The sequence below is a fragment of the Pseudophryne corroboree genome, chromosome 11, assembly GCF_028390025.1.
Source record: "Pseudophryne corroboree isolate aPseCor3 chromosome 11, aPseCor3.hap2, whole genome shotgun sequence".
Lineage (NCBI taxonomy): Eukaryota > Metazoa > Chordata > Amphibia > Anura > Myobatrachidae > Pseudophryne > Pseudophryne corroboree.
Genome location: NC_086454.1, coordinates 28,699,646 through 28,725,146, shown reverse-complemented (window position 1 = coordinate 28,725,146; position 25,501 = coordinate 28,699,646). Strand labels below are relative to the sequence as shown.

The 25,501-nt window shown below is 46.1% G+C and overlaps 1 protein-coding gene across 8 annotated transcripts in view; it reads left to right on the top strand.

Moving 5' to 3' along the window:
- The window catches only part of TEAD1 (TEA domain transcription factor 1), a 239,360-nt gene that overhangs the window by 42,381 nt on the left and 171,478 nt on the right, over window positions 1–25,501 (top strand). For all 8 annotated transcript variants that reach the window (XM_063946405.1, XM_063946409.1, XM_063946407.1 and 5 more), the window contains exon 3: window positions 16,797–17,049. In XM_063946405.1, coding sequence (XP_063802475.1) covers window positions 16,848–17,049 — 202 coding nt within the window. In that variant the 5' untranslated portion in view covers window positions 16,797–16,847. The remainder of the gene's footprint in view (window positions 1–16,796; window positions 17,050–25,501) is intronic.

The following is a 25,501-nucleotide window of genomic DNA, read 5'->3' as shown; positions in this document are numbered from 1 at the left end:
AGTGCATGAGAGCCCTGATAGGCCATTGGTAAGATGAGGTCAGGTGGTGGTTCTTTTATTTTTTTTGTCATTACAACTTATTTTTTAATTGTAACTGGTATGGTAGGAGGGGACAATGGTCAGTAAATTGTGACGGTGGAGAGGGGGGGATGAGATTGGTGTTGATTTAGCAGGCGTGTCATGAAGGGAACAGTAACCTGATGTGGGTGACTGATAATATTTTACAACTTGACCCCTAAATTCGCCCCAGCCTGCAAATGCAGGCCCTAATTAGCTTGCTCTCAGGCTGATGGCGTACAGACCCAAAATGGCTTGTGGATGGAGCCCTCTCTTCCATCTCACGGTATCCTGACAGTCAATAGGTCGACCAATAATGGTCGACATGGGCAAAATGCCTGCATATCAATGGTCGACACAGGAAACGGTCAATATGCCTTTTTTTACAATTTTTTTTTTCCTTTTCATTTTTTTTGGGACTTTTTCATACTTTCAAATCCACGTGGACTACAATTGGGAATAGTAATCTGAAGCATGGCAAACAAACACAGTGCACTAATTGGGGTTCCCAGTCACTTTACGGAGGGGCAGTACGGATGGTGTAATGCACGCATGTCCAAACTGCGGCCCTCCAGCTGTTGAAAAACTACACTTTCCAGCATGCCCTGACACAGGTTTAGCATTCTCTGACAGCAAAACTGTGTCAGGGCATGCTGGGATATGTAGTTTCACAACAGCTGGAGGGCCGCAGTTTGGACATGCCTGGTGTAATGGTTAGCATTACTGCCTGACAGCACTGAGGTCATGGGTTCGTTTCCCACCATGGCTGTACCTGTGTGGAGTTTGTATATTCTCTCCGTACTTGCGTGGGTTTCCTCCGGGTACTCCGGTTTCCTCCCACAATCCAAAAATATACTGGTAGGTCAATTGGATCCCAACAAAATTAACCCTAGTATGAATGTATGCGTGTGTACATGTGGTAGGGAATATAGATTGTAAACTCCACTGGAGCAGGGACCGATGTGAATGGCCCAGTATTCTCTGTAAAGAGCTGCGGAATATGTGTGTGCTATATAAATTAATAATAATAATAAAATTACACAAAAAATACCCTAAAAATCTCATGTTTACCTTTTTTGGTTGTTGACCTTGTGACTGTCAACCTTTCTGCAGGTCGACTTAGACAGATATACCCCCATCTCACACCCACAACCCCCCAGGACCCATATCCGGCTTTTACTAAAAGCCCAAACTTTCATCAAGTTTGTTTAGCAAAACAGACATTTCCTGGGGGTCTAAAATCCATAGGCTAGAAACCTGGGACAAACACATCTCCCGTTTATCACTTGACCAGTGTTTCTATCACACTATGTTAAAATGTATACTTGCACATTCGCTGCTCATATTACCTTTTCCCCTAATAATTGGCATAAGATAGATAATGACATAACGTGCTTAATGTACAGACAGCCTGACATGCAGGACTTGGAGTAGGAAGATGATCTAGTATGTACGGAACAAGACGAGGGGATTGTGCCTTCTACAAGTCCAGTGCTCACAGCCAAATCCCAACTTTTCTGTTCTTGTGACTTGCATAATGTTCTCTGGTAACACACATCAATAGCTCCCACGTCCCATTGTTCTGCTGGCTGTCCTTCCCCTCTATGAGGTCAGCTGGGCTTGGCATTGTTGTGTTTGTGGTTCTCCCCTGATTTTGTGTATGCGTCTGTAGCTGTGATTCCTCTCGGTGCAGAGAATGACAGAGATGTTGCTGGCACAGAGGAAATCCCACAGCGAAAAGCTTCAAATCATCTTATTTCTACATAGTTTATATTTATAAAGTTCAAGGGAAGCAAAGGGGAGGAGAGCAGAGAGAGACGTCTGTGTAGTTTGGCACGGAACCAAAATGACATCATTGGTGTATTATCAGAAGGGGCGCGCTGAGCTAGTGGCCGTATCCAAACTGGCTGTGTGCTGCTGTGAGGATGGAGGAGGTATTTTCACAGTCTACGCTCCATGTTTGGTGATCCCTGCTAAATGCCCATTTTACAGTATGGGGGCACAGCGCAGCCGGATATACTGGCCAGAGTGACACTTAAAAAGGTGGATTTGACCCCCCCCCCCTCAACAAAAAAACAAAAAGTGGTCAGAAGTATTGAGAACTGACCGCTGTGCCGCAAATCTGCAGAGGGCTGTGATCAGATAGTCGCCACCTAGGGAGAGTGAAAACACGCCCCTTGTAAGTGTGCGAATGCGTGTGTAGGCCGTACGAAAATGTCGCCAGGCAGCGCACATCTGCAGATCCATTCGCAATTCGCTCACCATCGAATGATTTTTCCATACTGGTAAGTCTGTGCGCAGCCCAGTAGTTACTCCTACAGTGCGATACAAACAGGCTGATTGGGGCCGGAGCTGACGTCATACACCCTGAAACCGCTTGGGAACGCCCGCTTCCTGTCAATCACCCAAACCCACCCCCCAAACATCCGCTTCCTGTCAATCACCTTGCGTACGCCCACGCCCAGCGACCGAAATTTTTGCACCATTCTGTCGCGGTTACGCGTTGTGCCTGCGCATTGCAGTCATTCGATAATCGGCCGCTGTGCAAATTCACACAACCGATCAGGTCTGAATCAGGCCTTAAATCCAAAGATGGTGAATGATCAATCACTATTTTCTGCATCCCTTCCATGTGCAGTAATACAATGAACTACAAGTCCCAGCTAGAGTATGGGCTGGGATGCTAAGGTTAGCGCTACAGTTGGAGCACTATACAGGATTATTAGATATTGGGGAGTAGACCTAATGGTACAAAGTATGGAGTTCCCTATCATTATATCTCTTGCTTATAAACACTGGTGTTCCTACTTTTCATACAGATTAGGGGGTCATTCCGAGTTGATCGCTCGCTAGCTACTTTTAGCAGCTGTGCATACGCATAGTCGCCGCCCACGTGGGAGTGTATTTTCGCTTTGCAGGAGTGTGAACGCCTGTGCAGCCGAGCTCTGCAAACACATTTTGTGCAAAACAAGACCAGCCCTGTAGATACTTTTCCTGTGCGATGATTGCTGCGACGAGTGACACGGTAATGATGTCAGATACGCGCCCAGCAAACGCACGGCCATGCCTGCGTTTTTCCAAACACTCCCAGAAAACGGTCAGTTGACACCCAGAAACGCCCTCTTCCTATCAATCTCCTCGCAATCGGCTGTGCGTTTGGAATCGTCACTAGAACCAGTGCAAAACCACAGCGAACAATGGCAGCTAGCGATCAACTCAGAATGACCCCCATAATTCTCTCCCTCTTGCAGGTTATATGTAAGAGTTTTGTGAACATATAAAGGTCACAGAAAAATCTGGAACAACTCGTAATATCCAGCAGGGTGCATTATTCCTTATTGTACATTTGCCGGATGAACTCTAATAACTGTGACAAACGTTTCTACATCTTTACATCTCTTTGTTATATGTGGACAACCTGATGGTGAGGGTAGCCGTTCAGATGGTCGACACTCATTAGGTCAACCACTATTGGTCGACATGTACAACTGGTCGACACATGAGAGGTCGACACATGAAAAAGGTCGACGTGGCTTTTAAAAAAGTAGAACTGTAACTTTTTCATACTTTACCATCCACATGGACTACGATTGGGAATAGTAACGTGTGCCGAACGCAGCGGTAGCGGAGCGAGGCACCTTGGCCGCAGCATGGCGAGCGGTACACTAATTGGGGTTCCTGGTCATGTTATGGAAAAAATTACACAAAAAAAAAAACAGTTCAAAAATCCAGGTCGACCTTTTCACGCGGCGACCATTTTCATGTGTCGACCATGTCAATGTCGACCAACAGTGATCGACCTAATGACTGTCCACCTTACATTGTCGACCATTCATACCGGAACCAATGGAGAGAGGCAGGTGTGCACAGGAATGTAAAATGTTTATATGTAATAAGGAAACCATGGAACAATTGTATAGCTATATTTGTGTTCTGTGACATTCTGATAATCCCGGTTCCTTTTATTGGCATTTGTGAATGTTGGTAGTCATTCCTTTATAGAACACAGCAATATATGTTTTAGATTTAAATCTTTGAACAAGAATGTGCCCATCTGACTGTTGTATCCTCCTCCTATCCATATAACCAGGCTCCTGCCTGTGTCTGCTACCTCTACACACTGGCAGTAACAGCTGGGGAGCCATAGGATGCACACACAGTAATTAGTGTAACAAACAGCCAGCATCACTTATAGTCACTTTGTTACATACTGTTGTTTCAGAAATGGTAATTTAGGGCGACAGGTGCACTTGTAATTTAGTTTGAAGTGGCGGTGGATGGCTAGGCCGAGGCCGACTGCGTTATCGGCTTTGTCCGTCTTTCTTGCGAGTATGACCGATGCTAGTCCTGATCTTCTGAAGCTGTACGTGTGGTTACAATCACTGTAAGATAAGTGTTGCCCCATAATACACTCACTCGCTGACACCCGCCATAGCATGGGTCTCCACTGGCTGCAGAAAGCTCATGTATAATACATCTAGTAGTGCACTTTGAAGTTTGTGTTACCTTTCATTCAGACCCGACTTCAAAGCAACATGTTTACATATTTATATATGCACACGATAGAATATTGTTTCCAAAAGGTAAAGTGTTTATTAGATAAAGCGAGGGGGATTATTAATGAAATGCAAGGTTAGAAAAGGTTAAATTAAAAATTGTTTTTAATGTAAAGGCAGAGACGGCAGTGTCCTGGCTGCCGCAGAGATATTCATGGCGCCCCTCACTTCTAGAACCAGTGCTGCTAAGCCGTGGCGGGACAGTAACACAAATGTACTTCTGACAGGGAGAGGACCTGTGTCACGTATAGAACTGTAATTAAGCAAGGAATGAGTCATGGGGAGGTTCTTGGTGTTGGAGATGAACTCATTTGTATTTGAATTCTGGTTCATTTGTCTTGAAACAAGATGAACAGGATTGGGAACTTGAGCAATAACAAGTGGATTTGTTATGCCATGTTTGTGTTCCAGATTACGCGGCTGCAAAGGGGAGGGCGGCCGTGGACGGTAATGTGCCACACTCCGTTATAAATCCGGGAGTTCTAGATATTTATTTTCTCTCACATAAAGGGGGCGTGATCGTACGGACAGTGTAATGGAACAGTGTGGAGTTTGTACGTTCTCCCGTACTTGTGTGGGTTTTCCGCGGGTACTGCAGCTTCCTCCCACACTCCAAAAATGTACTGGTAGGTTAATTGGCTGTTAGTAAATAAATAAATAAATTAATTTTAAAAAATGAACCCTAGTGTGTAAGTGTGTTTAGGACATGTGTTTAGGACAGACTAGATGGGCCAAGTGGTTCTTATCTGTCGTCACATTCTATGTTTCCACCCTAATCATCATTTCATCATTCACAGTGTGGTTGGGTTACTGATAAGGGAATGTCGCATAATGCTAAGCTTAGACGTTTCGAAGACATCAGGCAGTCACCTGTTCTGTATACTGTATATCAATATAATGTATTTGTATAATAAAGATAATATTTGTATGTGTATATACATGTATGTAATAGTAGGTGCTCACGATTTGTTAGAATGGCTACAGTATATAGGTAGTCTTTACTGAGGCCTGGATTCTGTTATTTTATCAGCATTCCAGCCATGGGATCCGGTCTCTAGGATCCCATGGCTGGGTTGACACTATCTAGGTCGACCACTATTGGTTGACAGTAACTAGGTTGACAGGGTTTATAGGTCGACATGTTCTAGGTCGACAGGTCAAAATGTCGACATGCATTTTTCACAATTTTTTTTAATTTTTTTTTAACCTTTTCATACTTAACGATCCACGTGAACTATGATTGGAATGGTAATCTGTGCCGAGCGAAGCGAGGCACCCTGCCCGAAGCATGGCGAGCGAAGCGAGCCATGCCAGGGGACACGGTGCACAAATTGGGGTTCCCAGTCACTCTACGAAGAAAACTACAGAAACATAAAAAAACTCCATGTCGACCTTTTTACCTGTCGACCTAAAGACCCTGTCGACCTAGTTACTGTCGACCAATAGTGGTCGACCTAGTTACTATCTACCTTCCATACCACACCCTCCAGCCCCTGTAACACATGCACTAACTACAGTGCTATTATTATATACTACACCAGCCCATCAAAATGACGGAAGAACAAAACACTAATCACAGCGTTGGCGGCTGTGTGTGGCCGAACGGTGCAACACTTGAATTACTCCTTTCGGGCACCATCTAGTGGCCGCTGGCACGCAAAACAGGGGTGAGGAGCAGCGTAAGCCTTTTATTATGTAGGATTTTTTTGTGTAAAAATACAAAAAAAAAAAAAAATCCTAAAACCTTCTGGATGTACACTGTCAAAAATAAAGTTGCCTATCAATAGAGAGTTAGAGGTCTCACTCAATGATTCAAGTGCAGGGTTCCCAGGACCTTTCTCATATCAAAATGCAGCAAATGCAGGAACAGCGGAGAAGCGCGATTAGGGTGTGCTTGTTGCTTCTGGCGGACTACCGGGAGAAATAAACTTGATTTTCAAGTTGGTCTTGAAAAGCTCTCATAGCAGAGATTACATGCATTCCAGAAAGTGCACAATTTCTGGGCAGCCAAGTTGGCTCCCAAATGAGCGTGCATATGTTTCTTCCCGTCTGCTTGCGTAACCCTGACTTACACACAGATGTGAGCTGCAGCTGTGGGATCTTCTGCTCTGTTGTCCTACACAAATTAATGACAGCAGCAGTTAACGAGCTCTCGCTATGTGGCAGGAAGAGGTTTTGTGATGTCTAACCCAGTGTACGTCCATATTGCAATACACATGTCACGGTAAAGGGCAACCCCCTCCCCCCACCCCCCCCCTCCCCCTTATTTCACCGCGTTCTGCACTTGTCATATCGGAGTCGACTAGTGGTCATGTACGGTGACCATGGGGCATATGCTCTGGGGTGTGCGCACTGGAACGCGCCTTTTGCTGACCTATCTGCACAGTGCGGTTTCCGTGCCTGGTTCTGATGTCCAGTGAGGATGCCCTGGGTCACTATGACCTCTCTGTGGATGCTGCAAACAGTCTGCGTACTCAAATTTATAAAAAAAATCTCGTCTAGTGTGTACCCAGCTTAAGAGTGTGGACTCTGTCGTGAATGGTAATCGGGTGCGGGTACCATTTACACGGCCTGAGGTGGTATGTTCTCTTTATTTGCTGCCGGTAAGCAATCCCATTTCTGTAAATAAATAAAATGAAGTAGAAATAAGCACATTTTGAAGCATTATTTCGGCGTTTACACCACCTCCCTGCTGCATAATGTGCAATGCAATGTGTTACTGTTCTGCTGTTCTTATTAGAGTCGGTCTGTTAGGAAAGTAAGGGGTAGATGTATTAGTTCTTGGAAAGAGATATAGGGCCGGAGGTAATGAAGTCTGAGTTGGCTGGAAGTGCGGGTTCCCGGCCGAACGCGGACTTTTTTTTAAGTTCCAATCATGACAAGGTAAGACCATGCCTCGTAAATGATTGACACTTTAAAAAAAATAAAACATCCAATCTGCTTCTGTCGTTTGTCAGACACAGCCTGTAAAGTGACGCTTAGTAGATGATTGGTTGGCATGTTATCTCTCTTCAAGCTTTGCTATATCTCCCCCACAGGCTGTTTACCATCTCAAATGCTCAAGTGTTTCATGAAACTGCTGAGTATCTGTGTTGGCGACTTTGATGTGTCTCTGTATGACACAGTAACGTGCCAGGGCTTTGTGTGTCCCCTGGTTTGTGCAGTCTGTAGAAGGAGGCCTCACATGTGATGTGCAGTGCTTCTGGCCGCCTGACCAGACTTTCTGATTACTCATCCACCTGAGGCACGAATGCTTCTTACAGAAATGGGATTTTTCATGGGGATATAAATTTACAGTTTCCACTTACTGTGAAGATGGGTCTACATGGATGTGAGCCTGGCCCTTAACAAGTTATTGCAGAGTCAACAGTTGGTACTGTAAGTTCTAAAAATGTGGAAGTAGAATTCTGTTTCCTATCTGCGATGTAATGGTCAGTGTGAGGTCTAAGTACGCGTTTCTTGTTTGTGCCACCACTAAGCTTCCGGTTACTCCTGCCTGCGTTTCCTGGGTGTGCCTCACACAGACGAGGGCATTGTGCGGGAACCAACCCACCAGTGCCACAGCTTCATCTCATAGCTTGAGCTATCTATGGTGGAATTCACTAAGCAGAGACTTTCCACGTATGGGCAGTTGAAGGACAAATATTTATCGTCAATATATCAACTTTCATGTTGAGTTGTAAAACAATAGTTTCTATTTGTTGAAATTTTATTTCTTCTGTATCTATTGAGCAGCTGCTTTATGAGTCAGCATTGTTCCTTTGAGAGAAAGGAGACGGTCTATCCGTGCGGCAATACAGCCACTTGGAGAAATCGCCGCTGCCACGCACTGCACCTCCGGCAGCGGCGATTTCGCCAAGTGGCTTAACTCTTGCAAGCTGCAGTCGCAGGTTCCCTAAATCTATGAAGGCCAGGATAAAATGCTGATCCTCTGAAAGGAGTAAGAACCTTCCTCCGTCAGTCAGTCTGTGTGTACGACGGGGGGGATTACTGCTGTAACAAAGGGCTAATTTAATGATATCCATCCCTTATGTTTGCAGTAAGTACAACTCCATTCAGTTCATGAATTATGTGCCTGTATTTCTCTATCTGTGACCTGACCCAGACATCTGGTCTTCCCCCTAGAAAAAATGTTCGGTTTAGCTTTCTTTAGCCTGTAATCGGGCTTGTTTTTGTTATCATCCTATCAGTGTGTTTGACCTGGGTTCTGTGTCATAAGTATTTGTTGCTGTGCATAGTGACCTCCAGAACGGATGTGAGCCCCCGCTTTTATTGTACCGTAACGTCAAGGATGTAGTCTGCCCAGCTGCATTATATGGGACATGTGTTGAAGCCCGCATGTTACAGTATGATTATTGTGTACAGACACCACATTTGCTCCCTACATTGTATTCTGGGATTATGGCGATTTCAATGACTCCTTTATCTATTTACTCATACTGGGCCTTATTCAGTCTCTTCTCTGCAACCAATTCAGTTGCATCTAGAAGACCCGTGCAGCGCCTCCCCACCTTGTCCTACCCAGTTGGGGGTGGCTTCATGGACAGTACAGAAAATAAGTACCCAAATGGCTTGGAGCATCAGAACACACGTGTTTATTTTGCGACCAATCAGACACAGTCATCGTTAGCATCTTAGCAGTCATCACCATCAACATTTGCACTTATACCAGGGTCTGACGCAGCTCGGACCCCTTCAGGAGGCTGCGTTTGCAACTTATCGGGGGCCACACAGTAGATGTCTTATCTTGAGACTTTATGCTCAGAACACGTCCTTACTATACTGTCCATTGCGACTGCACAAACACTTTCTGCGAGTCTGCATCCAGTCCAGCCCCGATCGCAACAGGTCAGATGTGACGTGTAAAGTACAACTAATCAGAAGTTGAGACCGACTTGCGTTTAGGCCTGGCTCGCAGCTCTGTATAATGAGGAACATATAATGTAGAGGATTTTTACAGCTGAGTGATTATAGTAAAAGATATAACAAGCCATTTGCTCTGGCCCTTTTCTATGGTTATATTAGGGCCTTTTGCTTATCAGTCATGTCGCACTTCTGGGTCGCCGGCTTTAGGCTTTACAGTAGCAGTTGTATCCTGTGCTTCTGCCATTGGGCTGGATCCTTATCTTTCTTGTATTGCAGTGGGCCCGGCTGCCAATAACTCTCTACTAAAGTCCCCGGTGTAACAGTAATTGTAGTTAAAACCATTCCCGTTAATTTGTTGCATATATACAACAAACATTTATGAGAGAATCTTGTTGTTATCGTCTATTTATGACCTATTTTAATATGAAGTTGTCCTAAAAATACATGTAGAGTGTATGGAGGAATGCTCTAATGTAAAGCCTATGCCTGCAGTATACTGGGAGCTTGCACGGTGAAGTGCCACCACCTGTCAGGACCAAAGGGAAGGCTGTCAGGATTGTGTTCCATGGTTGGTGATTTGGGTGCATCACCCCCGGGTGCTTTGTGAAGAGAGTAGAACAAATATTCTGTGCTTTTGTGGCATTAGGAATTACGCTATGGGCATTTACTTGGCTATCAGGAATGTCTTACTTGGATGATTATTCTTGTGAAAATAGGCCTTGTGTACATGAAGATCCCTCAGACCAGGGTGCCCCCATCTATGATGAAGTACAGTCCCTCTCACACAGTGAAATCGATTCTGTCCAATGCTCTATGGGAATCAGGCTTAGGTACGCACACACTCACACTCTCACACACACACACCTATCTGTATGCATGTGCACTTGAGAGAATGCCACATTACAGCATGTAGGTGGAGATGTGACGGTGTACTTTTGGGGCATGTCCAATGTGACAACACGAAAGGTGTAGGACAGATGTATGCTCCGCTCTCCATGACAGGTGTCTGCTCCGCTCTCCATGACAGGTGTCTGCTCCGCTCTCCATGACAGGTGTCTGCTCCGCTCTCCATGACAGGTGTCTGCTCCGCTCTCCATGACAGGTGTCTGCTCCGCTCTCCATGACAGGTGTCTGCTCCGCTCTCCATGACAGGTGTCTGTTCCGCTCTCCATGACAGGTGTCTGCTCCGCTCTCCATGACAGGTGTCTGCTCCGCTCTCCATGACAGGTGTCTGCTCCGCTCTCCATGACAGGTGTCTGCTCCGCTCTCCATGACAGGTGTCTGCTCCGCTCTCCATGACAGGTGTCTGCTTCGCTCTCCATGACAGGTGTATGCTTTAGCTGGGCATGAGGCCTGCTGATAGACTCTGTCCATCCTCTTACCTTGTCATAGTTTTCCTGATTAATTTGGAATTGAAGAAGTATAGGCACAGTCCTGGATCATGCAGTCTGTAGGTCAGCTCCACCTACAGTACGGGTCACCAAGAAAGAACTGCTCAGATGGGGTCAAATTAGTCTGATTGTAACTTCACCATTGTGCGCCATGTACTTTATAATGGTTGGTATTGGGAAACCGCCGGCCAGGATCCCGGAGGTCAGTATACCGATCTCGGTATCCCGGTCGCAGAATGGCGGCGGGAGGGGCGCTCGCCACAGGTTCTATTCCCACTCTATGGGTGTCTTGGACGACCAGGAGTGGGAATAGTCTCTGTTAGTATTCCGACTGTCTGGCTTTCCGCCGCTCAGGATTCCGTCGTCTGTATAGTGACCAGCGGTCTCCCGACCGCTTCCCCTTCATAGACCATTATTGTGAGATCTCTGAACATTACCTCTTTAATATCCACTGAAATACTCGGAAACCCGCAGACCTTTCAGTGTTCCGCATGTATATGTTCAGGATCCCGGTCATCAATCCCGTGTATGTTTTCTCACATAATTAATGGCGGTAGCTTCACCAGTGCATTTGCGAATGAATTAGACACCAGTGATTGTTCTTTGACTTCTTTCCAATTTATCCCTAAGCCGCGGCTTATTATCTTGGCTTAAATTGAACATGACGACTTTTAAAACTTTTTTTTTTTTTTCTTTTTTCCTTCCATTTTTTAATATTGTGTCTGAAAGCACCTACTGGTAATAACTTAAGTCGAAGTAATCATTGTTTCGTTGTTATAGTTGCCTAGAATGGTAGTTATTTTGCCTTCCTGCCGGGTTAATACATTTGGTGGATAAATTCCAGAACCGTGCTTAATCCATAACCTGCCATTAAAACCAGAGAGGTAAGGAAATTAAAATAAGGCTTCATAATGACAGCAGGGCTGTCCGCTGATGTATTCACAAGCCGAATGCTTTCTTCATCCGCAGCGCTTTCCTGTTTGCAGGTGTAATTTTTCCTCCTTGATCAGCTGAGAGCGATGTGTTCAGAGGAAGGATTCGTGTGCGTGTGTGCACATTGGGGGTCATTCCGAGTTGATCGCTAGCTGAAAATGTTCGCTGCGCAGCGATGATGCAAAAAAACTGCACTTCTGCGCATGCGTATGCAGCGCAAAGCGCACGCGCGACATACTTTCACACAAGGTCTAGCGATGCATTTCAGTCGCACTGGCTGCCGCAGAGTGATTGACGTGAAGTGGGCGTTTCTGGGTGTCAACGGACCGTTTTCCGGGAGTGTTCGAAAAAACGCAGGCGTGCCAGGATAAAATGCAGGCGTGGCAGGGCGTGTTTGTGATGTCAAATCCGGCACTGAAAGGTCTGAAGTGAGCGCAAGCGCTGAGTAGGTCTGAAGCTACTCTGAAACTGCACAAAATAATTTTGTAGCCGCTCTGCGATCCTTATGTTCACACGTCTGCTAAGCTAAAATACACTCCCAGTGGGCGGCTGCATAGCGTTTGCACGGCTGCTAAAAACTGCTAGCGAGCGATCAACTCGGAATGACCCCCCATTATCTTCCTAAATTCTACCTTCAGACAATCCCTTTATTTCTGATAGAAGCCCCTGCCTGATTGCACAAAGCGTGTAGCCTGCATCTAACATGACCTGTCCAACATCCGCACCTCTGACTCCTGTAATGCAAAAAGCGGTTCCCTTCATTCCTTGTAATCCTCATCCCTGGTCATTGGTGCATAGGACTTGTCTCTATTCATATCAAACAAAGTAACATGTTTTGGTTCCCCTCGTACCTTTGTAGTATGAGAAGTGGTTTAGAAGGACGTTCTAGGTCTGCTGTAGGTAGGTGGATTTGTAGACTGATGATGGCTTGTCACCCATACAGAGGCGTACGCATCCCCGGTGGGATTCAGTATATCCCGATGGACGGGATGATGGCGGTGAGAATACAGACAGCGGCATCCCGACCATCAGAATCCCGTCAGACCCCCCCCCCCCCCCCCACGAAATAACTCTCACCGGTTCCCTACCCTAACCCTCCCTTGCGGGTGCCTAACCGTAACACTCCACAGTGGTTTCTAACCCTCTCCGGTGGTGCCCAACCCTAAACCTAACCCTCCCCGCTTGATGCCTAACCCTAACCTCCCCGTTCTTAGTGCCTAACCCTAACCCCCATTCCCCGGTACCTAACCATGCCCTTCCCGTCCCTGCACCCTAACCCCCTAACCCCCCTTCTAATGCCTAAACCTAAGCTCCCGCCCTTCGCGGCAGAATGCAAGCGCGTCCCGATGAAAAAACTATTGGGTTTCCGGGCATCTGCCGGGATTTAGACACCGGTCTTATGGCGTCATTCGGGATTTCGGCGTCTGTATTTTGGCCCCTGTGATCATGTCCTTCAGGAAATTAACTACATCTTCTCAGGTGTATAATATGCGCTCGGAGAACGTCGCTTGTTAGTAAGTTCCATTTTACATCCAACTCTGCATTACTCCCCATGCTGCGTTCTGTAATGCTAACCTGTGGAATAATGTGACCCTAAGCTCCATTAGTGTCAGGGGTTGATCTCCCAGAGGCATTGGAGAAGCCGGCCTCCGGGGCTCCAAGCCATAAAGGGGCATCTGCATTTACAGCAGCCCCTGTGTGGGTCAGAGTGGGATCCTCTTTGAACGGAGCGCTATTTAGTGACGGTGATGCAGATCTCCACGCACCGTTCCTTGGATATCAGAACATATCCGCTTATTAGGAAATTCATGCAGAAGAAGTTGCTTACTGACCAGTGTCAGATTTTTTTTTTTTTTTTTGTCTACATAACAAAAAAACACAACAAAAACAAACTATAGCATAGTAACTAATGACGCAGAGACTGTTGGCCAATGCAAACTGGCAACGTACATTACCGGGTTATTTCTGATACAGAATAAAGAGGGGGCATTGTATAATACCCTGTTATCCTATGCCCCCTCTTTATACTGTATCAATAATAGCCTGGTATTATGTGTTGCTAGTTTGTAAGCAGGAACTGCTGTCGCTGTCTTCAACAGTTATATGGTGAATTCACTCCATAGTGGTATTATATTGTATTGTACATAGAGACTGTGTACAATACCACTTTCATCTCCAGCCATAGATTTAAAAAAGATGGATTTTATTTACTGACATTCGGAGAACAAATTGTTTACAATTATGCTACATAGATGCCACCTTTCTTTGTGTACGTTATTGTCACTTTTTATTGAATACAACCCATGGACTGCATTATAGGGGCTTCTACTGTAATAGATGATCTTTCAGCCGCTGTACAAATTCATTTGTTATTTAGTAAGACAGGGACTAAACCGCTGTCTCTAATCCCTTGTGATATTTTTAGATCCCTGCTCTGCAGTTCTGCGGTCATTAAAGACATTTTCAGTACTCAAGGTGTTAATGAACCCTCTTCAGTCTTGTTCATAAGCCAGGAAATCAGATGTGTTAATTAAAATACCAATGTCCTATTTACCTGCTTATCATTCTTTGCAGGGCACAGTGTTTTTTTGCTAATTTGCTAAAATGGTTTGCTGTGTTTCCAGCGTTGGCTAGGAAACCTTATCTCTGCGTGCGTTTGTGGCTTCCAGTGATTAAAGTTGCAGCATAGTGATTCTACATTATATAGAAGTGGAACATCATTCACTTTTATACTGTACGTAGCCCATCAGTGACCTACTTCCCCGAAATCTGGATTGCATTTGCCGAATTGTAGAAAAATGATAAATTTAGGAAATCGGAGCACTTGGAGCTTACACGGAACTAAAAAAACAAAATTTGTCCTTGAATATTCTGTAGAGGTTCTAATGGCAAGAGAGGTAAAATGGTAAGGACAGGCGGGCGTGCTGGGTGGTGACCTGACACTAGGTTGTCTTTGGTGGAATGAGACCTGCAACACCCTAGAGGTGTAATGCGTTGTGGCTTAACACAAAGGATGTCTCTTGGGTTGAATAGATATGACTGGCATGTAGTATGTTGGTGATTCTCCATGGACCCTGCCTCTTAATTTGTGTGGTTTTGTTGTCCTGCTCAGCACTTGGAGCGGCAATACTTTTATGCTAAATCTCAGTAACTTCCATTATGAAGATCTAGAATCATTTGGGTTCTAGTTACAGTTATACCTAGCTAAATGTACCCGTGTTTTTGCACGGGGGCACGCATCAACACGGGTTTTTAGTAAGTGGAAACGGCTCAACACGGGTTGAGTGACCCTGGAATCATACCCGGGTAGCTACATGCGTTGGACACGGTAACAGGGTAATGACCCGGGTATTGTGCAGTGGAAACGGTCATTACCCATGTTTCAGAACCGAGTAACGAGTGACATCAATAGGCTTTTACAGACCTTACCTAGGTTAAGTGGAAACAGAGCCGACCCGGGAATAACCCGTGTCGAAGTGCAGTGGAAACGGCGGGACCCGACACTGTTTGTAGCCGGGTTAAACATCCCGGATCGGACCCGGTACTCAGGTGGAAAAGGGGTATAAGTGTTCAGTCTGCCATTGTAAGTTTTCTTCTGTTAAATAGCATTGCATGGCAAGGGAGACCTCTGCAACCTCTTTTGCAGAGAATTAAAGTGAAGCTCCGCCATAGCGTCCAATCAGAGGTTGCTTTTTTTTTGTTAAGGTGCACTAGAAACGTGGCTGCTGAGGGTGGTAGACACGAATAATACATGTAGACAGTAGTCTATCTTGTGATAGAAGCAAGTTCACAAAGCTACCACCGAGACATAGTACACTGCGTACTGAGCGAGCTTTCCTGGAGCGCACTCTCCCAGGAACATGCATGTGCTTACAGTCTTTATTTGCATAAAATGGTCTTTGATGGAGAGTAAGAATGGACAGTGGAACTCATAGCTGTGTCCCCGAGACCTCGCAGTCACATTGGTTACTGTGGCTAATGCCACATTCTTGCTTTTCCCAATTGTCATGCCTGTGTATCCACGCTGTTACCCACCTACTGCCATTAAGCCGTCTCCTGGTTAGCATTACAAACCCCCTTTACGCGGTCTGCCTCCGTATATAGCACAGCAGTCATTTCTATTTATTCAACTCATTCTAATTATCCCATGAAAGACATGTAAAATACACTGTGCTGCCTGAAAAACCAATTAAGGGGTTAAGTTTAAGAGCCGCTCTTGTCATTTTATAGCCCATGAAGCAAGCGTGTTTGCTCTCAGTTGGAGGAAGTTTTAAGAGAGGCTTAATTTTGGCCGGAGCTCAGGAGCCTGGAGGCCCCTGCTCCGAGCACAGCTCTCTCCTCATTCGACAGCAGATTGGTTCCGTTCTGCACAGGACATATGCTGCTAGCTCCACTTAATTGTCTGCTCATCACGGATTGTCACTCACAACTGTTGGAGGACGCTAGTCTGATAAAGGATTATTACTGGCCTCTGAAGCCGTGCTGTATGGCCTAAAGATACCCCTTATTTCCCTACTGCGGCAGGAATCCAGCCTGCTCCAGCTTTCATTCAGCAACCAAGCTTTCCTTACTGCCTGCTTGCTGTGACAACCAGAGGTGTTTCTTTGGAGAGTTCCAAGCTCTACGAGACATTCCCCCCCCCCCCCCCCCCCCCAAGAATAAGCGTGCTTAACCCCAAATCAAGTTTTATTTAATCTTACACCGGAATTTGGCCACAGACGGCTTGCTGCTTGTGATTCCTCATTATATCTCTGCTGGCCAAACCAAATGGTCATTTACTAAGTGTAACTAGGACAGAGAAACTGTCCCCTGGGTAGTAATAGGGGATCATGACTTACTGCATTGTTCTAAGGAGAAATGTGTCCCGTGAGGAGCTGGAAGCTGCCATAGTATTTATGTTTACTTAACATATATCTAGCTTCTTCCATGTGCAGATTAACAGGCGGGTGATCGGTCCACAGTGTATTTTAATATCCTGTCCCCTATTTTCCAGGTCTCCCTTTGTCCAGCGTCCAGGCTTCGGCTTGGAGAACCAGTCGCCCCCATGGAGCCCAGTAGTTGGAGTGGCAGCGAAAGTCCGGCGGAAGATATCGAGAGGATGAGTGACTCTGCGGATAAGCCTATGGATAATGACGCAGAAGGCGTCTGGAGCCCAGATATTGAGCAGAGCTTTCAGGAAGCGCTCGCCATCTACCCACCGTGTGGGAGGAGGAAAATTATACTATCAGATGAAGGGAAAATGTATGGTAAGTTCTCCCGATGCTCTTGCTCCTTGCCAAAGGTCACCAGGAACATTGCCGGCAACTCTGAGCACCCGCAGTGTCAGGGAGAGTCACTTGCTCCATAAGCCGTGTCACCGCCAGAAACAGGGCGCTTGTAGGGGGACAGATCAGTGGCGCTGTTGCCTATAGCAACCAATAAGTCTCTGCCAATCATTTATCTAGCACATGCTGTTTAATGATAGCGAGAGTCTGGTTGCTATGGGCAACACTTACACTTGTCCTCTTTATAGGTTTGCTCAAACGCCCCCTAAAAAGATCCGCTGGGTTACATGCCACATATCCGTTTTATCAGACCTTATAAAGAGGACGAGTGTAAGTGTTGCCCATAGCAACTAGTCAGAGTCTTCATTTTACAGTGTGTGCTAGAGAAATGATTGCTGTGCGCAAGACTTACCCACAGAAGTGCTTCCATTGTCCCTAGCGTCCTGCCAAGCGGCCACAGGTCTCAGATAGCCAGTCATAGGTGGAATTGTGCAGGAAACAAGGACCTGTCTGCTCCCTGATAGGAATGGTGTGCTCATCACTGTACCTACCTCACATGTAACATTACACTGCGCTACTCGCTGTACCTACCTCACATGTAACATTACACTGCACTACTCGCTGTACCTACCTCACATGTAACATTACACTGCACTGCTCGCTGTACCTACCTCACATGTAACATTACACTGCGCTGCCAGCACCAATGCATTACTCGTTGTACCTACCTCACATGTAACATTACACTGCATGGCTCGCTGTACCTACCTCACATGTAACATTACACTGCGCTACTCGCTGTACCTACCTCACATGTAACATTACACTGCACTACTCGCTGTACCTACCTCACATGTAACATTACACTGCACTACTCGCTGTACCTACCTCACATGTAACATTACACTGCACTGCTCGCTGTACCTTCCTCACATGTAACATTACACTGCATGGCTCGCTGTACCTACCTCACATGTAACATTACAACTACTCGCTGTACCTACCTCACATGTAACATTACACTGCACTAACTCGCTGTACCTACCCTCACATGTAACATTACACTGCACTACTCGCTGTACCTACCTCACATGTAACATTACACTGCATGGCTCGCTGTACCTACCTCACATGTAACATTACACTGCATGGCTCGCTGTACCTACCTCACATGTAACATTACACTGCGCTACTCGCTGTACCTACCTCACATGTAACATTACACTGCATGCTCGCTGTACCTACCTCACATGTAACATTACACTGCGCTACTCGCTGTTACCTACCTCACATGTAACATTACACTGCACTACTCGCTGTACCTACCTCACATGTAACATTACACTGTACTGCTCGCTGTACCTACCTCACATGTAATATTACACTGCGCTGCCAGCACCAATGCATTACTCGCTGTACCTACCTCACATGCAACATTACACTGCGCTACCAGCACCAATGCATTACTCGCTGTACCTACCTCACATGTAACATTGCACTGCTGTACCTACCTTACAGGTCACGTTACACTGGTACCCCTTTTCCTCTGTGTAGCACGGGTCGCAGCCGTGTCGCCTGACACGGCTGCGACCCGCGCTACAGCCCCCTTTCACACAGCGCTCACAACCCGACATTATTGGCCGTTGTGAGCGCTGCTAGTAACGCGGCAGGGGTGGCGCTGGGAGATCACATGATCTCCCAGCGCCGCCCTCCCATACACTGTGAACGGGAGCCGTGTCGCCTCGACACGACTCCCGTTCACACTACACACCTTACCGGATTGAACACGTGTTCAACCCAGGCAAGCTACCCGGGTAGGATTCCCGGATCACTTGATCCGGTAATTTACCCGGGGGACCCTTTTTCCACTAGGGAAAAAACACGGGTAAATGCGCGCCCTCGCGCATTTACCCGTGTTTTAATGAGCTAGTGAAAAAGGGGTATGAGTTACTGGCACCAGTGCACTACTCGCTGTACCTACCTCACGTGTACAGGATCCATCTAGCTAACCTTTCCTAATTATTGCTTATTATTGCTAATTAACTAATGTCACCTACACAGTAGTAGTAGTATACTGTAGAGGAATTTATAGCTACATATGCTCTAGATAAATACTTGGCAATACATTATTAGTAGATAAATTAATGTATTTCTAGTAATTTGTGGGTTGGTCATTGCAGCCTTTTTATATATTTATTTGCAGTTTGATACTGATTTGTAGAGACCTCCTTACTCCCAGATCTTGTCTTCTTTGTATGAGATGTGTATTGACGGAAGTATAAGGTCATCAGTTAATGTATAGAGATATACAGTGTCTATCTGTCTATCTATCTATCTATCTATCTATCTATCTATCTATCTATCTATCTATCTATCTATCTATCTATCTGTTTATCTATCTATCTATATATGAAAATGTGACTAGTGCTTTTTATTCATTAGATTCATTTTTAACCTTTAGTGATCACATTTTCTCATGCACCATGTTTTAACTTAATTATAGCTTGTGTCAGCTGTTCTCCTAGGTGCTTTACAACAGGTGTGTTGGTGACGGTCACACATATTTAAGCAAAATTGCTGCAATCTTTAGACCAGATAGCATGATACCTAAAGTGTAACACTAATGTGATAGCTATTTTCATGATAATTATTTTGAGCAATAGAGAAGAACCTGCAGTATAGTGGGGTCCCTTGTCGGGGGCTGCAGGCTTAAATGCACTGATCAATACATGAAGTAAAACTCCACTGTTTATTATTGTTAGTAAATATAGCGAGTGCAGAGCCCCTGTGATCTCTCTCTCTCTCTCTCTCTCTCTCTCTCTCTCTCTCTCTCTATGGGGTATATTCAAATGAAGTCGAAAGCTGCCGACTGTCGACAAGTCGGCAGTTTTCGACTTTTTTTAGGTTGAAAGGGGTTCCGATTTATTTAATCTAACCCCAAATTATTCGACAAGTCGAGGAATTCGGCTTGTCGAAAAGCACGTAGGTCGGCGGAATAGCTGCCGATCCGCGTGCTTGTGATTCGACTTTAAAAAAAGTTGCAGTGAGATGCGGTAGCAGAGACGAGGGAGAGCCGCGGGCAGACGGGGGAGAGCAGCGACGGAGGATGTATCACAGCCGCCGCTCACAGCAGCATCCACCCGGCTCCAGCAAGCGAGACCTCGCTTGCTGAAGCCGTGTGGACGCTGCCGTGAGCGGCGGCTGTCATGCAGGGACGGGGAGAGGCAGAGATAGGGGGGAGACGGGGGAGAGCTGCGGGCAGACGGGGGAGAACAGCGCTACATCAGCGACTATCCCCGTCTGCCCACGGCTCTCCCCTGTCTAAGCTCCCGCATCTCAATTCGACTGTTTTTAAAGTTGAAATGAGAATGCATTGAATAGCACAGGTCGGATCCATTCCGACAAATAGAATGTCGGAATGGATCCGTCTTCAATTGAGTATACCCTCCTCTCTCTCTCTTCTCTCTCTCTCTCTCTCTCTCTCTCTCTCTCTCTCTCTCTCTCTCTCTCTCTCTCTCTCTCTCTCTCTCTCTCTCTCTCTTCTCTCTCTAGCTAGCTATATATATATATATATATATATATAATCACAGGCGCGCTCTTTAATTCTATACAATCCACATTTCTCCAAGTTGACTTTGTAATTCTGTATTACAGTAGGTGCGTTATTCTTTATAACACACAAGTTTTCCTAATGAACACCAATTCCATAAACAGAACTAAAAATTCCTAAAAATACTATTCAGAGGGCTGTGTACATAGGGGGTCATTCCGAGTTGTTCGCTCGTTGCCGATTTTCGCTATACTGCGATTTGTTGCTAATTGCGCATGCGCAAGGCACGCAGGGCGCATGTGCTTATTTAACAAAAAACTTGGCAGTTTTGCTGTGGATCCTGCGGCGCTTTTCAGTCGCACTGCTGATCGGTGAATGATTGACAGGAAAGGGGCGTTTCTGGGAGGTAACTGAGCGTTTTCCGGGAGTGTGCTAAAAAACGCAGGCGTGTCAGGGAAAAACGCGGGAGTGTCTGGAGAAACGGGGGAGTGGCTGGCCGAACGCAGGGCGTGTTTGTGACGTCAAACCAGGAACTAAACGGACCGAGCTGATCACAATCTAGGAGTATGTCTGGAGCTACTCAGAAACTGCAAAGAATTATTTAGTAGCAGTTCTGCTAATCTTTCAGTCGCAATTCTGCTAAGCTAAGATACACTCCCAGAGGGCGGCGGCCTAGCGTGTGCAATGCTGCTAAAAGCAGCTAGCGAGCGAACAACTCGGAATGAGGGCCATAATTAGCATATCTTTGGTATGTATATAATATGAATAATGTAATTTGTGCATACAGCTGCAAAGTATCATTTTGTTATTCCTCCTCTTATTTGATGTGTGCAAACCAGTCTCCAATTTGTATCTTCATTCATTCGAGTAATACAGTAGACTGTAAAGGATTGCAGTAGCCATAGTGGGTGCACTGGCCCGCTACAGAATGTGCGCTGCACCCGGGTGGTGACCGTGGAGAGGATGCGTTTTGTGCTTCGCACAGTAACGGTGGAATTGCCTTCCTTACTGTAAGCACTAGTATGTTTGTTTTCCAATAATCCAACAAAAAGTTAAGTTTTCTAACTCCTGCGCCTCCTTTATACACTCCCCCTATAATATACGAGCACTTGTTGCGGAGCTGGTGTTACACGTAAAGCTATTGATAGACGATTATTACTGTCATTATTAGGATTGGCTGTGAAAGCTCTTAGAGGCTGTGTCTGGCGTTCACCAGCGCTCACTGCACAGTATTAGTGCAGGCAGCTCGGTCCAGCATATTACACTCTACATGAAGCCGCTTCTCTCGTACTAATTAATTCTGCCTCTCTGGCCGAGGAGTCTGTTTCATCGTGCCTGTAGTTTTAGCTCCTCAATAAGTAACAGTAGGAGGCTGAAGAGAAATCTAGCAGCTAGTGCAAGGAGAAAGCAGATGGTGCTGCGGCTGCCACCAGCTGTGCTCCCCCCCCCCCCCCCCCCCCCTCCCAAGCGCTGGCCGGATGATGTAATGGAAAGACGGATCCCCCCTCCTCTGCTCTGTCAGTGTGGACTGGAGGCCGCAGCAGTCCTCTAGGCTTTTAGTTTGCAGCTGTCATGTGACCCCAGCAGCCAAATGGAACATAATGTCTGGTTAAAATAAAAAAAAAAAGAAGAAAAAAAAAAGACTCTACTGATGCTCTTCAGCTGCTCTTGGCAGAAAGTTTGTAGGCCCTGATTTCCTGCTGGATTGCTGGGGTCTGGAGATTAGCCGATCTCTGCTCTTCCATATTAAAACTACTGCACAATGCCTGTGCTACTAGCCAGCGAGCCGCAGACGTTGGCGCTCTGCAGTTGTTTAAAGCCACATTGATTGTAAAACAAAATTGCTGACCTGAAACAAGCGCATCGCTGTATAAACCAAAGCTGCTGCTATACCGAAGATATTATTTATTCAAAAGGACAGAATAATCGGTTTTCCATCATAATTCGGCCACCAGGTGGCATTGTTCTACGATTCATATAGAGTATTGCTTTTTACCTGTTACAGGCGTATGGATTTCTGCGACGAATGACCTGCACCTGTATCTGTACATTTATGTTAATTTGATGCAGGGTATACATACGGTGTTATCTGCTAAGAGTGAACACGGAAGACGTTGCACACAGATGTGGTGTTAGGCACCTTCTAGCCAGTGCATCTGATCTGTAGTTGTATTTCCTGCCCAAGGCCTTGATTTGCATTCCGCTCCCATTGATGATCTGTGCTTTTAGCGTGAACATCAGTCATTTTAAAAAAAACCTAAATCTTAATGTTGGTGTTGCTGACTGATTATAAGCAATATGCTATTACTATTACACCTGATGTGTGTGAGAAGACCCAAAGCTATGCTGGTCTCTCATCCTGACTGCTAAAATGCCTTCAACATTGTTTAAGTAGCTGTTGCGTTCCCTAAAGGACCTGGAATGATAATGTCACATGATGTGCCTGAGCCAATGTGCTGCAAGCTGGCTCCATCCATTGTTTCCCCTCATTCCACAAGTATACATAATCCTAACCTTGGCTCTATATGGGTTACACACATAATTCTTATCAATATCGTATTATGGGGGTCATTCCGAGTTGTTCGCTCGCTAGCAGATTTTAGCAGCATTGCACACGCTAGGCCGCCGCCCTCTGGGAGTGTATCTTAGCTTAGCAGAATTGCGAATAGAAAATTCTTAGCAGTTTCTGAGTAGCTCGAGACTTACTCCTACACTGCGATCAGTTCACCCCGTTTTGTTCCTGGTTTGACATCCCAAACACGCCCTACGTTCGTCTACCCACTCCCTCGTTTCTCCAGACACTCCCGCGTTTTATCCTGGCACGCCTGCGTTTTTTAGCATACTTCCTGAAAACAGCCAGTTTCCGCCCAGAAACACCCACTTCCTGTCAATCACACTCCGATCACTTCAACAATGAAAATTCTTCGTTCGGACGTGAGTAAATCTACTAAGTTTTGTGCTAAAATACTTAGCGCATGCGCACTGCGTACCATGCGCATGCACATTTCTCTATCGTCCTAGTGGATGCTGGGGTTCCTGAAAGGACCATGGGGAATAGCGGCTCCGCAGGAGACAGGGCACAAAAAGTAAAGCTTTAGGATCAGGTGGTGTGCACTGGCTCCTCCCCCTATGACCCTCCTCCAAGCCTCAGTTAGATTTTTGTGCCCGGCCGAGAAGGGTGCAATCTAGGTGGCTCTCCTAAAGAGCTGCTTAGAAAAGTTTAGCTTAGGTTTTTTATTTTACAGTGAGTCCTGCTGGCAACAGGATCACTGCAACGAGGGACTTAGGGGAGAAGAAGTGAACTCACCTGCGTGCAGGATGGATTGGCTTCTTTGGCTACTGGACATTAGCTCCAGAGGGACGATCACAGGTACAGCCTGGATGGTCACCGGAGCCTCGCCGCCGGCCCCCTTGCAGATGCTGAAAAGAGAAGAAGGTCCAGAATCGGCGGCAGAAGACTCCTCAGTCTTCTTAAGGTAGCGCACAGCACTGCAGCTGTGCGCCATTGCTCTCAGCACACTTCACACGGCAGTCACTGAGGGTGCAGGGCGCTGGGAGGGGGGCGCCCTGGGAGGCAATGTAAACCTATTTTTTGGCAAAAAATACCTCACATATAGCCTCTGGGGGCTATATGGAGATATTTAACCCCTGCCAGAATCCGTTGAAGAGCGGGAGACGAGCCCGCCGAAAAAGGGGCGGGGCCTATCTCCTCAGCACACAGCGCCATTTTCCCTCACAGAAAGGCTGGAGGGAAGGTTCCCAGGCTCTCCCCTGCACTGCACTACAGAAACAGGGTTAAAACAGAGAGGGGGGGCACTAATTTGGCGTTAGAAATATATAAAAAGATGCTATAAGGGAAAACACTTATATAAGGTTGTCCCTGTATAATTATAGCGTTTTTTGGTGTGTGCTGGCAAACTCTCCCTCTGTCTCTCCAAAGGGCTAGTGGGTCCTGTCCTCTATCAGAGCATTCCCTGTGTGTGTGCTGTGTGTCGGTACGTGTGTGTCGACATGTATGAGGACGATGTTGGTGAGGAGGCGGAGCAATTGCCTGTAATGGTGATGTCACTCTCTAGGGAGTCGACACCGGAATGGATGGCTTATTTAGGGAATTACGTGATAATGTCAACACGCTGCAAGGTCGGTTGACGACATGAGACGGCCGACAAACAATTAGTACCGGTCCAGACGTCTCAAAAACACCGTCAGGGGTTTTAAAACGCCCGTTTACCTTAGTCGGTCGACACAGACACAGACACGGACACTGAATCCAGTGTCGACGGTGAATAAACAAACGTATTCCTTATTAGGGCCACATGTTAAGGGCAATGAAGGAGGGGTTACATATTTCTGATACTACAAGTACCACAAAAAAGGGTATTATGTGGGATGTGAAAAAACTACCTGTAGTTTTTCCTGAATCAGATAAATTAAATGAAGTGTGTGATGATGCGTGGGTTCCCCCCGATAGAAAATTATTGGCGGTATACCCTTCCCCGCCAGAAGTTAGGGTGCGTTGGGAAACACCCCTTAGGGTGGATAAGGCGCTCACACGCTTATCAAAACAAGTGGCGGTACCGTCTATAGATAGGGCCGTCCTCAAGGAACCAGCTGACAGGAGGCTGGAAAATATCATATAAAAGTATATACACACATACTGGTGTTATACTGCGACCAGCGATCGCCTCAGCCTGGATGTGCAGAGCTGGGGTGGCTTGGTCGGATTCCCTGACTAAAAATATTGATACCCTTGACAGGGACAGTATTTTATTGACTATAGAGCATTTAAAGGATGCATTTCTATATATGCGAGATGCACAGAGGGATATTTGCACTCTGGCATCAAGAGTAAGTGCGATGTCCATATCTGCCAGAAGACGTTTA